Source organism: Mobula hypostoma, chromosome 10, assembly GCF_963921235.1.
Source record: "Mobula hypostoma chromosome 10, sMobHyp1.1, whole genome shotgun sequence".
NCBI lineage: Eukaryota > Metazoa > Chordata > Chondrichthyes > Myliobatiformes > Myliobatidae > Mobula > Mobula hypostoma.
Genome location: NC_086106.1, coordinates 82,848,387 through 82,863,196, shown reverse-complemented (window position 1 = coordinate 82,863,196; position 14,810 = coordinate 82,848,387). Strand labels below are relative to the sequence as shown.

The 14,810-nt window shown below is 40.2% G+C and overlaps 1 protein-coding gene across 1 annotated transcript in view; it reads right to left on the bottom strand.

The window, feature by feature from the left end:
- Positions 1–14,810, bottom strand: part of LOC134353353 (exocyst complex component 1-like) — a 107,003-nt gene that overhangs the window by 39,311 nt on the left and 52,882 nt on the right. The window contains exons 9-11 of the mRNA XM_063061387.1: positions 13,368–13,470; positions 11,091–11,218; positions 3,965–4,015 (exon numbers count right to left, since the gene is read on the bottom strand). Of these exons, the coding sequence (XP_062917457.1) occupies positions 3,965–4,015; positions 11,091–11,218; positions 13,368–13,470 (282 nt within the window). The remainder of the gene's footprint in view (positions 1–3,964; positions 4,016–11,090; positions 11,219–13,367; positions 13,471–14,810) is intronic.

Here is a 14,810-nt window from a genome sequence, read left to right as displayed (position 1 = left end):
TCCAAAACCACCATCTTCAATATAAATTATGGAATTGAAGAGGCAATCTCCAAGGTGGACTGGGAAAAATAAGCTTAGAGACAGGATAAATAGTGGCAGAGATTGAGACAGCTGATCCATAACACTCAGCAGGTATTTATCCAATTATAAAAGAGGGACTCCATGATAAAGAAGTCAAGGATAATGCAAAATTGAAAAGTAGAACATACACCATAGCAAGGGATGATTTAAGGTCCATCAGTGAAAGACTAAAAGAGTCACAAGGAGAAAGAAAATTGATTTTTAAGAGAAAACTTGAATGTAATATCAAATCAAAGTAACCTTTTTATGGATATAAAATGGGAATGATGGCAGCCAACCCAAAATTCTGGAGAAACTCAGCAGGCCAGACATTGTCCGGAAGAAGAGTCTCGTCCTGAGACGTTGACTGTTTACTCTTTTCCATAGGTGCTGCCTGGCCTGCTGAGTTCCACCAGCATTTCGTGTACGTTGCTTTGGATTTCCAACATCTGCAAATTTTATAGTGTTTATGATGGCAGCCAAGGTAGATTTGGAACCTCTAGAGCATGAGGCTGGTGAAGTAATAAAGAAATGACAGATAAAATAAAACAATTTTGCTTCAGTCTTCGAGGTTATTGCAATTATCCCTTAGATGAAAGGCAGACTGACTTCAAGCAACAAGGAAGAACAAGTAAAAATCACAATCACAGGGAAATTCACAAACAAATCACCAGGGCTCAGTGGCTTGAACCCATAGATTTAAAAGGAAATAGCTGCAGAGGTAATGCACTCACTGTTTGGAAGTTTTCAGAAGATTGGTAAACAGCCAATATCACTCCCTTGTTCAGAAAGAGTGCAAGAGGAAAAGCAGAAAACTACATGCCACATAGTTAGAAATATATTGTTGGCAAGACACTAGAGCCATATATAAGTGAGGAAATAACTGCCAATTTGGGAAAGCTGAATATAATAAAACATAGTCAACATGCTTTTATGCAGGGTAAACATATTTGACGAATTTGCTCAAATTCTTTGAGAACATTAATGACTGTTGACAGAAGGGAACCTGTATATGTTGCGTATTTAAATTTCCAAAGAACATATGATAAGGTGCTGTTGGCCAGAAAGACCTGCAGTCTACAAATCAATGCATTCAAATTAATCAAGGACAGTGGAAGCAGATGGACTAATTGCCTTTGTCCTTGCCATGAAGAAGGAGATGGAGGGCCATTTTATGAAGAGATTGTGTTCTCTATTTTGTGTGTCACTTGGCTTGATGTTTTAAAGTCGACACAGTGATACCTCAGGTAGTCTGCTGAACCAGGGATCATTTCTAAATAAGAAGTTATTTGTGAGATTGTCTTTGGTTGGATATAACATGCAGGTTTGTGAATGTTGGTCTGTGTGATTTGAGCTGGTGGCTGATTGAGCACAAACAGCCATAAATTATTGATTGTCACTTGCTGGAAAGAGGGCAATAAATGGATGCTGGTCTGGAGAAGAGCCAATAAAAAGCTGTTAAACGTCAGCTATTGACTCTGAAATGCATTATTTGAATTGGCAAGAAATTAATATAAAAGCAGACGCTTCAAGTGGAGTGGTGGCAATAACTCTGTAGGAGACCAACTATTGTGGATGTGAGGTACCCCACGGACACATGGAGATTTGAAACAGGATAGCAAAGAACATGTGGCCAGCAGCAGAAACTTCGTCTTAACTGGTATTACATTTTCTGTTCGTTATTCATGGAAGTCAGGAAAACGTAGCTGGTGTGTACACAGATATTGGTTATGTAGGTTCACGTGTTCTTCCATTGAGATAAAGGTACTTAGCGGTAATTACAGGTTCTCTCTCTGTGCATTCTTGATCATTATTACAAAGGGTGATTCTCGTAACAGTGCTGCATAAGAGGCTGGTGCATAAATTAAGAGCCCATGTAGTGGAGGAAATGTTTTAACATGGATGGAAAACTGGTGGTCACAAAGAACAGAGTTGGAAGAAATTGGTCCTTTTCAGGCTGGACAAATGTAACTAGTGGAGTATCCCACAGATCTTGGGCCTCGATTGTTCACTATTTACATTCAAGATCTGGAGGAAGATATGAAAGGCAAGACTACTAAGTTTGTCAATAATATGAAAATAGTTGGATTGGGCATATTGTGATGAGGACATTGATTTTGCAATGAGATATAGGAAAATCTGGCAACTGGAATTTAATGTGGGGCAGTGAGAAGTGATGTATTGAAGTGAGAGGAATCAAACTGCAGATTACCTCAGTGGAGTGAGACTGCTTGTGAGTGAAGTTTAGAGGTATAGAATAGAATAGAATAGAATATCTTTATTGTCATTGTTGTGGAGCAATGAAACACAGTTTAGCAGCTCAACGTTTTGCAGCATGACAAAGAATATATTCATAAAATAAACTCTAAAACCTCAGGAGTGCAGTACAAAATTAATAATATATGGATGGGGGGGTAGGACTATTGCACACCTGCCATTCCTGGAAGTGTGATGCATTTAGCTGCCGCCATCTTAGGAGGTGGGGCAGGAGAAGGGAAGGGGGTGGTATACATTTCACTGCTTGTGGGTAGAAGCTGTTAAGGAGTCTCTTTGTTTTCGTCCTTAATGCTCTGTATCTCTTCCCAGAAGGTAGAGGGGAAAACAGGTGATGTCTAGGATGAGTGGGATCCTTTGAAATACAAGTAGCCTTCTTTTGAAGTCTGCCAGTATAAATGTCTCTGAGGGAGGGTAATGTTGTGCCAATAACCCGCTCTGCTACCCTTACCACCCGCTGCAAGTCCTTCCTGTTCTGTTCTGTGCAGCTGGCAAACCACACTGTACAGCAATACGTCAGGAGGCTCTCTATAGTTGTCCGATAGAAGTTGATCAGCAGGTGATGAGGGAGGAGAGCGTGCTTTAGCTTCCTTAGGAAGTCTAGCCTCCGTTGGGCCTTCCCTACCTGATAAGAGATATGGGCAGTCCAGGTGAGGTCAGCCGAGATGTGGACGCCGAGGAACTTGAAACTCTCTACTCTCTCCACCTCTTTCCTGTATATGTGCAGAGCAGAGTGCTTGACGCGCTTTGATTTCCTGAAGTCTACTATCAGCTCCTTGGTTTTTGTGATGTTCAAGTCCAGGTTATTATGACAACACCATTCTGTCAAATGCTGTACCTCCTCCCTATAGGCTGCCTCATCACAGTCCGATATGATACCTATTAGTGTGGTATCGTCAGCAAATCTAGGTATCTAAGTATTCTTGTGCATAAATTATAAAAAGTTTGCAAGTAAATCTAAAAAGGAGGCAAATGGAAAGTTGGTCTTTATGGTGAGGGTGTTGGAGTTTGAGTCTGACAGTTGTATAGGGTTTTGGTGAAGTCACACATGAATCCAGTGCAGAGGTTTGGTTCCCCTATCTATAAAAAGGATAAAGGCGGTTCCAAAGTAGTTTCACAAGGCTAATTCCTGAGATGAATGTGCTTTCTTCTCCAGAGAGATTAGACAGATTGGTCTGTATTCCTGGGAGTTTACGAAAATGAGCGGTGACCTAATGCAGAGGATGTGAATCTCTGGATCTCTCTGCCTCTGAGTCTGGTAGAGGCTAGAACATCGGATATTTTTAAAGTGCATGCAGATAGATAATTGAAAGACTGATAAACTGAGGGTAGTAGGGAACAGGTACAGTGGAGAGTTGAGTCCAGCATAGAACACCCATGATCATATTGAATGATGGGCAGACTTAAGGAGCCTGGCAGCCTAATCCTACTCATTTTCTTTTGTTCTTGCATTTCAGATAATGGAAACTCAACATAATAATTGAAAATACTCAAAATGCCGACCATATATTTTTGACAATGGTATAGTACTGTTCTTCATTTATGGGAAATTAATCTGTTCAAATGATATATTGAAAGCAATGAGAAAGTATATTGGTACAATAATATTTTTATTAAGTTTAAGCCATACCTCTGTACAAAATGAGGAAGTGCTCCATTCCTTGTCCTGGTCATCTTTTGCCTTGATAATTGCATACAAGCCAAAAAAGAAGCAAAATATTTAAAGTCAGTTTATTGTACATTAATGCTGTGAACAGATGCATAGACAACTATTTTTTTTCCAATAGAAAGTCTAAGTTCAAAGTTCAGAGTAAATTTATAATCAAAAAACATACATGTTTCCATATACCACATTGAGATTCATTTTCTTTAGGCAGTTAAAGCAATTCAATAGAATTTTAAGATAAACAGGCACACATATACAATCAACATGCAAAAGAAGACAGTGAAAGCGAGTCTGCAGGGTACAGAATCAGTTCAGAGTAGTGGTGGCTGAAGTTGTCCAAAATGGTTCAGGAGCCTGATGGTTATTGGGTAATAATTGTTCCTTAACCTGGTGGTGTAGGACCCAAACTTTTGTGCCTCTTGCCCGATGATAGTAGTGAGAAGAGGGCATGGCCTGGATGGTGGAGGTGTTTGATGATATTTTCTTAATGATATCGTGCTAGGTAAATGTACTCAGTAGTGAGGAGGGCTTTGTCTGTGATGGACTGGGTGTATCCACCACTTTCTGTAGCCTATCTACTCCTGAGCATTGGTGTTCCATACTAGGCCATGATACAACCAGTTAGGATAATCTCCACTGTTCATCTACAGAGGTTCGTCAAAGTTTCCGGTGACATGCTGAATCTACACAAACTTCGAAGAAAGTAGAGGTGCTGTCGTGCCTTGTCACGGAAACAACTTGATTTATTTAAATACCAAAATAGATACCTTGTTTTTTTAAATAACATAGTATGCTAGAAAATAGGTTTGTTGAAGACACAAAGCAAAACATCTTGTTTGTTTTAAGACACTATGCAAAAAGCCAAAATAACATATATAATAAAAATAGTACTTCCAAGACATAAGTTGACAATAATGTTTTTTTTTATTTCCAAAAGGTTTGGCAGCCAGATGGTTTAAATGTGAGTGAGCTGACTGTTGAATGTCAAATGAATCCAAGACTATTAGGGGAATACAATCATTCCCACAATCCTGATCCAGAACTTGGGCCTCCGTACCTCCCCCTGCAATTGGATCCTCGACTTCCTAACTGGAAGACCACAATCTGTGCGGATTGGTGATAACATATCCTCCTCGCAGACAATCAACACTGGTGAACCTCAGGGGTGTGTGCTTAGCCCACTACTCTATTCTTTATACATACATGACTGTGTAGCTAGGGATAGCTCAAAATACCATCTATAAATTTGCTGATGATACAACCATTGTTGGTAGAATCTCAGATGGTGAAGAGAGAAGTGAGATATGCCAACTAGTGGAGAGGTGTCGCAGCAACAACCTGGCACTCAACGTCAGTAAGACGAAAGAGCTGATTGTGGACTTCAGGAAGGGTAAGACGAAGGAACACATACCAATTCTCATAGAGGGATCAGAAGTGGAGAGAGTGATCAGCTTCAAGTTCCTGGGTGTTAAGATCTCTGAGGATCTAACCTGGTCCCAACATATCAATGTAGTTATAAAGAAGGCAAGACAGCGGCTATACTTTACTAGGAGTTCGGCTAATTAAGGAAAGTGAGGAGGTGATAGATACTACCTATAGAGAGGTAGTGGATAGCACCCCTGTGACAGTCCCCCTCAGAAATCGATATATCGTTTTGGATTCTGTTGAAGAGGCAGACCTGACAGAGGAGGACCACAGTGAACGAGACTCTAGCATTCTACCCAGTACCAAAATCAAGAGAGCAAGAAGAAATGCAGTAGTTATAGGGGACTCCATCGTAAGGGGGACGGACAAGAGATTCTGCGAGCCGGACAAGGATACCCGGATGGTGTGTTGCCTCCCTAGTGCCAAGGTACGGGATGTCTCAGATCGAGTCCAGAATATTCTGAGGAGAGAGGGCGAGCAGCCGGAAGTCTTGGTACATGTTGGTACCAATGACATAGACAGAAAAAGAGAGGAGGTCCTGAAGAAAGATTACTGGGAGCTAGGAAGAAAATTGAAAAGCCGGACCTCCAGAGTAATAATATCAGGGTTGCTGCCTGAGCTGCAAGCTAATGATGGTAAGAATAGCAAAATTAAGCGGATGAATGTGTGGCTAAGTAACTGGTGCAGGGGGCAGGATTTCAAATTCTTGAATCATTGGGATCTATTTTGGGGAAGGTATGACTTGTACAAAAAAGATGGATTACACCTGAACTCAAAAGGTACTAATATCCTAGCAGGATTGTTTAATATAGCTGTTAGGGAGGGTCTAAACTAAGTTGGCAAGGGGAAGAAAACCAAGGTGTTAGGATCGAGGAAGAGGAAAATAGAAATAAGTCAAAAATACTGTGCAGCAAAGATGGTAAGAAGGACAGGCCGGTGAATATACAGGATAATTTGCTGCAAAATAGATATATAGCACAAGTGGCAACAGGTACCGATCTAAATGTACTGTACTTAAATGCACGCAACATTAGAAATAAAGTGGATGACCTTGCTGCACAGCTGCAGGTTAAAAGGTATGACATTGTGGCCATCACCGAGTCATGGCTAAATGATGGATGTGATTGGGAGCTGAATATCCCAGGATACACAGTGTACAGGAAGGACAGGAAGGTAGATAAAACAGGTAGCGTGGCCCTTATGGTAAGTAACGATATCAAATCAATAGAAAGAAGGGACATAGGATCAGAAGAGGTAGAATCCTTATGGATAGAATTAAGAAATGGCAAGGGTAAAAAGACACTAATAGCAGTTATATACAGGCCTCCAAACAGCAGTCGGGATGTGGACTACAAGTTGCAGCTGGAAATAGAAAAAGCGTGTCAGAAGGGCAATGTCATGATAATTATGGGGGATTTTAATATGAAAGTGGATTGGGAAAGTCGGGAAGGTAATGGATCTCAGGAGAGGGAGTTTGTAGAATGCCTACAGGATGGCTTTTTGGAGCAACTTGTCCAGAAGCCCACCAGGGGACCGGCTGTTTTGGATTGAGTGCTGTGTAACGAAGCTGAGGCGATTAGGGAGCTGGAGGTAAAGGAACCTCTTGGAAGTAGTGATCATAATATGATTGAGTTCAGTTTCAAATTTGAAAAGGAGAAGCTGGTATCAGGTGTATCGATATTTCAGTGGAACAGGGGAAATTACAGTGGTATGAGAGAGGAACTGGCCCAAGTCAATTGGAAAAGTAAACTAAATGGAGGGACGGCAGAGCAGAATTGGATGAAATTCCTACAAGAAATAAGGAAAATGCAGGAAAAATATATTCCAAGAAAAAAGAAAATCATGAATGGAAAAATGGCACAAATGTGGCTAACGAGAGAGGTTAAGGCAAAAATAAAAGCAAAAGAAACGGCGTACAAGGAAGCAAAAATTAGCGGGAAAAATGAGGACTGGAAGACCTTTAAAAACTTACAGAAAGAAACTAAGAAAGTCATTAGGAAAGAAAAGATGAATTATGAAAGGAAGTTGGCGATTAACAGAAATAAGGATACTAAGAGTTTTTTTAAATATATGAAGAGTGAAAGAGTGACAAGGGTAGATATGGGACCGATTGAAAATGATGCTGGAGTAATTATAATGGATAACAAAGAGATGGCGGAGGAACTGAATGAGTATTTTGCATCAGTCTTCACAGTGGAAGACATGAGCAATATACCTGATAGCCAGTGGTATCAGGGAATAGAATTAGGTACAGTCAAGATAACTAGAGAGAAAGAGCTTGGGAAGCTAAGTGGACTAAGAATAGATAAGTCTCCCGGCCCGGATGAGGTGCACCCAGGGGTTCTGAAGGAGGTGGCTTTGGAGATTGTGGAAGCATTGGAAATGATCTTCCAGGAATCAATAGACTCTGGCATGGTTCCGGAGGACTGGAAGGTCGCAAATGTAGTTCCGCTATTTAAGAAAGGAAAGAGGCAGCAAAAAGAAAATTATAGACCTATTAGTCTGACATCGGTGGTTGGAAAGATATTGGAGTCAATCCTCAAGGACGAGGTTATGAAATACCTCGAGGTGCATGACAAGATAGGCCGAAGCCAGCATGGTTTCATGAAGGGAAGATCCTGCCTTACCAACTTATTGGAATTTTTTGAGGTAATCTCGAATAAGATTGACAAGGGAGAGGCTGTGGATGTTGTGTATTTGGATTTTCAAAAGGCCTTCGATAAGGTGCCGCATATGAGGCTGCTTAATAAGACGAGAGCCCATGGAATTATAGGAAAGATATTGAAATGGGTGGAGCATTGGCTGATAGGCAGGAAGCAAAGGGTGGGAATAAAGGGATCCTATTCTGATTGGTTGCCGGTTACTAGTGGTGTTCCACAGGGGTCGGTGTTGGGGCCGCTTCTTTTTACGATGTATATCGATGATTTGGATCATTGATTAAATGGTTTTGTGGCCAAGTTTGCGGATGACACCAAGATAGGTGGAGGAGCAGGAAATGTTGAAGAAATGGAAAGGCTGTAGAGAGACTTAGTCAGTTTAGGAGAGTGGGCAAAGAAATGGCAGATGAGATACCCTAAAGGTTAACCACCAAGTTGGATTGGCATTCATTTCAAGAGGAATAGTGTATAAGAGTAAGGAGGTGTTGATGAGGCTCTATGGGGCATTAGTGAGACCTCATTTGGAATACTGTGTGCAGTTTTGGGCCCCCTATCTTAGAAAGGATATATTGATGTTGGAGACAGTTCAGAGAAGATTTATGAGGATGATTCCTGGAATGCAGGGGCTAACATATGAGGAGCGTCTGTCGGCTCTTGGATTGTGTTCATTAGAGTATAGAAGAATGAGAGGGGATCTCATAGAAACGTTTCGAATGTTGAAAGGGTTGGACAGAGTAGATGTGGAAAGGTTGTTTCCCTTGGTGGGTGAGTCCAGGACAAGAGGCCATAGTCTTAGAATTAGAGGGTACCCAGTTAAAACAGAGATGAGGAGAAATTTTTTTAGCCAGTGGGTCGTCGATTTGTGGAATTCGTTGCCACATATGGCTGTGGAGGCCCGATCATTGAGGGTGTTTAAGGAGGAGATTGACAGGTATCTAGTTAGTCAGGGTATCAAGGGATATGGGGAAAAAGCTGGAAATTGGAACTAGATGGGTGAATAGTTTAGCTCATGGGGGAGCTGCAGAGCAGACTCGATGGGCCGAATGGCCTACTTCTGTTCCTTTGTCTTGTCTTGTGATATGGCATGTTAACAAATACACTCAAAAGCTTCTATAGTTGTACTGTGGAGAGCATTGTGACAGGCTGCATCAATGCCTGGTATGGAGAGGGGCTACTGCACAGGACCGAAAGAAGCTGCATAAGGTTGTAAATCTAGTCAGCTCTATCTTGGGTACTAGCCTACAAAGTACCCAGGACATCTTTAGGGAGTAGTGTCTCAGAAAGGCAGTGTCCATTATTAAGGACCTTCAGAACCCAGGGCATGTCCTTCTCTCACTGTTACCATCAGGTAGGAGGTGCTGAAGCCTGAAGGCACACACTCAGCGATTCAGGAACAGCTTCTTCCCCTCTGCCATCTGATTCCTAAACATATATTGAATCTTTGGACACTACCTCACTTCTCAAAAAATATACAGTATTTCTGTTTTTGCATGTTCTTAAAAATCTATTCAATATATGTAATTTATTTACTTGATTATTTACTATTTTTAAAATTTTATTTATTTTTTTCTCTCTGCTAGATTATGTATTGCATTGAACTGCTGCTGCTAAATTAACAAATTTCAGGTCATGTGCCGGTGATAATAAACCTGATTCTGATTACTAAGGCACCAACCCTGATCACCTTATCAAGAAAACTTACTCAATATATGAATGGAAAGACATTCTGACCAAACTATAAATCCTTACTCGTAAAATTATGAAATTCATCATGAAAATGGTATCTTAACACCATCGTGAATCAAAACAAAGATGTAGAATACTATTGCTAGAAGCCAAAACACACGTTTGAGGAATGACTAAACCTTGAAATTAGGCTAACTACTGTCAATAACAGTAGAATGCTTGACAAATCTGACTGAATATAGACTACCTTGATTTTGTGTTTTATATTGTGTTTTTGCTCATTCTTTCTTATTGTTGTTTGTTTTTTGCGCAGGGGGTGGGGGGTTGATGTTCTTGTTCCCATTTGTGTGACTTGCTTTTGTGTGTGGGGCAGAAGGTGATGTTTTTCTTCAACAGATTCCTTGGATTTCTTTGTTTCGTGGCTGCCTGTTAGGAGATGAATCTCAGGGTTGTATACTGCATAAATACTTCGATAATGAATGAACTTTGAGATCTGATAAGAATACAGATTCAGATTTATTTGTTACATGTGCATTGAAACATACAATGAAATGTGTTGTTTGTGTTAGCAACCTAAGGATGTGCTGGGAGCAGACCACAAGTGTGGCCACACACCCTGGTGCCAACATATCATACCCATAATGCCCAGCAGAGCAACACAGAACACAACAAACAAAACAAGCTTCTTTCCTCCCTCCCACTCAGGCTTGTTTGACACCTGGCTGCTATGTAGATAGTACAGTACACCAAACAGTTTGTTCCTGTCGGAAGGCCTTCAAAGATTATTAGCCGTCATATCCTGGCAAGGAGTGAAGACTGGTTAAAGAACAGAAAACACACAGTATGTCACATAACAACACAAAGTGACAGCAAGTAACATTTTAGCCAGATCACTTTTCAGTGATAATCAAGCAGTCTGGGAAACTGAAAGCTTTAAATTAAAAAAAAATTAAGTCTATCATAAGGTGTATGGAAAAAGGGATCAAAAGCACATGTGAAAATAAAGCATTTAGAAGGGGATAATGTTAAAATACAGAAGTGACAAGTAGACAAATAAAAGATGTAACCCAAATCTGAGTAGTACATGAACACTGCATTATATGATTGACATTTTAGGTAATAATTTTTAAATGGTGCGCAGTAGAATTTTTCACAATATACGGCTGATTTTTAAGCATTGATGCAAATGATCAAATAAGGACAGGTAATGCATTTATCAGAAAAAATTCAAAGTTAAATATACATTGGACCAACTGTGATGGTACCGATAAGACTATTATAAAGCTGACGTATTTAACTAAAGGATTGGAAACATGCTATACCTTGTCGAGGATTCCACGATCTGTTAAGTCAGTTTCTGATTCTAAATGCTCATACAAAGAATTTCTGAAAAATGTTTTCTGAAGATTGGATGTGGAAGCAGTCAGCTTTTCAAAACTTTCCTGAATCTCTAAGAGTCACAACACAACAGAGAAACCAGATTTTGTATGTTAAATATTTGATAACATAATTGTTTCTTATTATATTAATACACAGTCTGGGTGACATATTCCCTAAGGGTTATGTTAACCATTAAATAGTCATATTTATAAGAATCAGATTGTGTCCATGTTAAAATAAATAGTTCACCCTTTTAAAGCCATTAGTTGGGACCTGGTACTGAGTCCCGACCTAATACATTGACTTATCATTTTGATCTACAAATACTGCTAGATCCGCTGTGTTCCAGCAAATTTGTTTTTTCTTGTCTACGTTCCAACTTCCAGCATCTGCATTTGATACAGTATTATATAGACACCCCTATTAAAGCATAGAAATAGGGGTGTCTAAATGATACCGAGTGGTGGGGTGAAGATATGTCCTTACCAAAGAAGGTGTAAGGCACTCCATCCCTCTGCTAGCCTGCAGGTCACCCTCAGGCAAGGTGTAGCACCTGAGTCACATGAAGGCATAGGAGCAGCTGGTATCACATGTCCTGGTTATGTGGCCACTGACATCAGACAGACTCTCTTTGAAAAGTATTGATATGGTTGGAGTCACCCTTTTTGTAAAGACACTGCCCAGAAGAGGCAATGGCAAACACTTCTGTGGAAAAATTTGTCAAGAACAATCATGGTCATACGACCACGATCACTCACGCCAAACGACATGGCACAATGATAATATCTAATACTATATCAAACTTTAGAAACGCAGAGACTGCAGATGCTGGAAGGTTGAATACAGAATTAAAACAAAAACAAATCTGCTGTAGGAAGGCAGTTGATCAAGCAGCATCTATAAAGGATAGTGATGTATTTGGTCAGGACCCTATACCGTCTCCCAGCTAATGGCTTCTACAGGAAACTGAACAATTTATCTTAACTTATAGACATAATCTGCATCTCATAAATGTGACTGCTTAATGGCTAACATAACTTTATTAATGCATCACCCACACTCAGTTCTATCATCGCTTCCTTCCTGTCTTTGATACTTTTTCCTTTGCCTTTTTGTCAAGGCTTTTGGAGAAAATCTAGAAATTGCTAATAGTTAGTCAAGTGGTACAAAACACAAATGGAACACAAGTTTTTACTTCAAGATGACTGAAACACAAGCAGGCAAAACGTATTATGTTGATATAAAGATCATTATACTCCAGCTACAGTACTGCATTTTTTCCTGTGAATCACATCCCAGGAAAGAGCCAAATGATATATTTGTCAAAATGACGCTGAAAATAAAAGAGTTCATCAATGAGGACGATTGTATTTGGTATGTATTTATTTCCTTTAACATGGAAAATTAAAGGATTTTTAAGGTACTAAGATGTTTAAGATAACTGAAGTTTTTAATAGTTTCTATTTGTCCATTTTCAAAGGCAGAAGCATCCAGAACAAGGCAAATCATTCACTTTTATCGCTGAGATAAAATTTTGCAAAATGAACACTATTTTCAAACTTTGGTACCTTTGATTTCATTTCAAATTTCAAACTGCCTTTTGTTTTAGAAAATGAGTATGACAGTCCTGCCTGAAAGCTGTAATTTAAATACATTTACATTTTTCTTATGATTTGTTGTGCCTATAACAAGGCAAAGTTACTTAGGTTTATAATTAAAATCAATCTTTAAAATGAGCAGGCAAAATTAAATAATTATCATAAATCCATTTCATAAAGCACGAGAAAATCTGCAGATGCTGGAAATTCAAGCAACACACACAAAATGCTGGTGGAACGCAGCAGGCCAGGCAACATCAATAGGAAGAAGTACAGTCAACGTTTCAGGTCGAGATCCTTTGTTAGGACTAACGGAAAAAAGATAGTAAGAGATTTGAAAGTGGGAGGGGCAGGGGGAGACCCGAAATGATAGGAGAAGACAGGAGGGGCAGGGATGAAGCTAAGAGTTGGGAAGTTGATTGGCAAAAGTAATACAAGGCTGGAGAATGGAAAGTATCATAGGATGGAAGGCCTGGGAAGAAAGAAAGGGGGAGGGGAGAATGGGAAGTATCATAGGACAGAAGGCCTATGGTAATATCTGCGTCACAAATTTTTCCTATGATAATAAGGCTTTTTGCTGTCAGTCCTGTTGTCTGGTATTGTCTCTTTAAACATACTTACTGAATTTCACACCATTCTTTATCCCAGTCAGTTTAAACTTTACTAAATCAAAGAATTCTTTGACTTGCTTGTCATAAAGTTTTCTAATGCTTTCAGCATATACCTGTTGAAAAAGAAACAGAGAATTAAAATGCTAAGAGGGGGAAACTTGCAACAATCAAAATATACTCTAATCATAACATTTTCTGGATTTCACCTGTTCTATGGATTCATAAAGGATGTAATGAATTCCAAATACAGTGTCAAAGATCCTTCTATCAGATGTTCTTCCTTCATAGAAAAGGATAGAATCAGAGAGGACAGGAAAATTTTTAATTGGGGAAGGGCAAATTATGAGGCTATAAGGCTAGAACTTGCGGGTGTGAATTGGGATGATGTTTTTGCAGGGAAATGTACTATGGACATGTGGTCGATGTTTAGAGATCTCTAGCAGGATGTTAGGGATAAATTTGTCCCGGTGAGGAAGATAAAGAATGGTCGGGTGAAGGAACCATGGGTGACAAGTGAGGTGGAAAATCTAGTCAGGTGGAAGAAGGCAGCATACATGAGGTTTAGGAAGCAGGGATAGGATGGATCTATTGAGGAATATAGGGAAGCAAGAAAGGAGCTTAAGAAGGGGCTGAGAAGAGCAAGAAGGGGGCATGAGAAGGCCTTGGCGAGTAGGGTAAAGGAAAACCCCAAGGCATTCTTCAATTATTTGAAGAAAAAAAGGATGACAGGAGTGAAGGTGGGACCGATTAGAGATAAAGGTGGGAAGATGTGCCTGGAGGCTGTGGAAGTCAGCGAAGTCCTCAATGAACACTTCTCTTCAGTATTCACCAAAGAGAGGGAACTTGATAATGGTGAGGACAATATGAGTGAGGTTGATGTTCTGGAGCATGTTGATACTAAGGGAGAGGAGGTGTTGGAGTTGTTGAAATACATTCGGACGGATAAGTCCCCGGGGCCTGATGGAATATTCCCCAGGCTGCTCCATGAGGCGAGGGAAGAGATTGCTGAGCCTCTGGCTAGGATCTTTATGTCCTTGTTGTCCACGGGAATGGTACCGGAGGATTGGAGGGAGGCGAATGTTGTCCCCTTGTTCAAAAAAGGTAGTAGGGATAGTCCGGGTAATTATAGACCAGTGAGCCTTATGTCTGTGGTGGGAAAGCTGTTGGAAAAGATTCTTAGAGATAGGATCTATGGGCATTTAGAGAATCATGGTCAGATCAGGGACAGTCAGCATGGCTTTGTGAAGGGCAGATCATGTCTAACAAGCCTGATAGAGTTCTTTGAGGAAGTGACCAGGCATATAGATGAGGGTAGTGCAGTGGATATGATCTACATGGATTTGACAAGGTTCCACACGGTAGGCTTATTCAGAAAGTCAGAAGGCATGGGATCCAGGGAAGTTTGGCCGGGTGGATTCAGAATTGGCTTGCCTGCAAAAGGCAGAGGGTCATG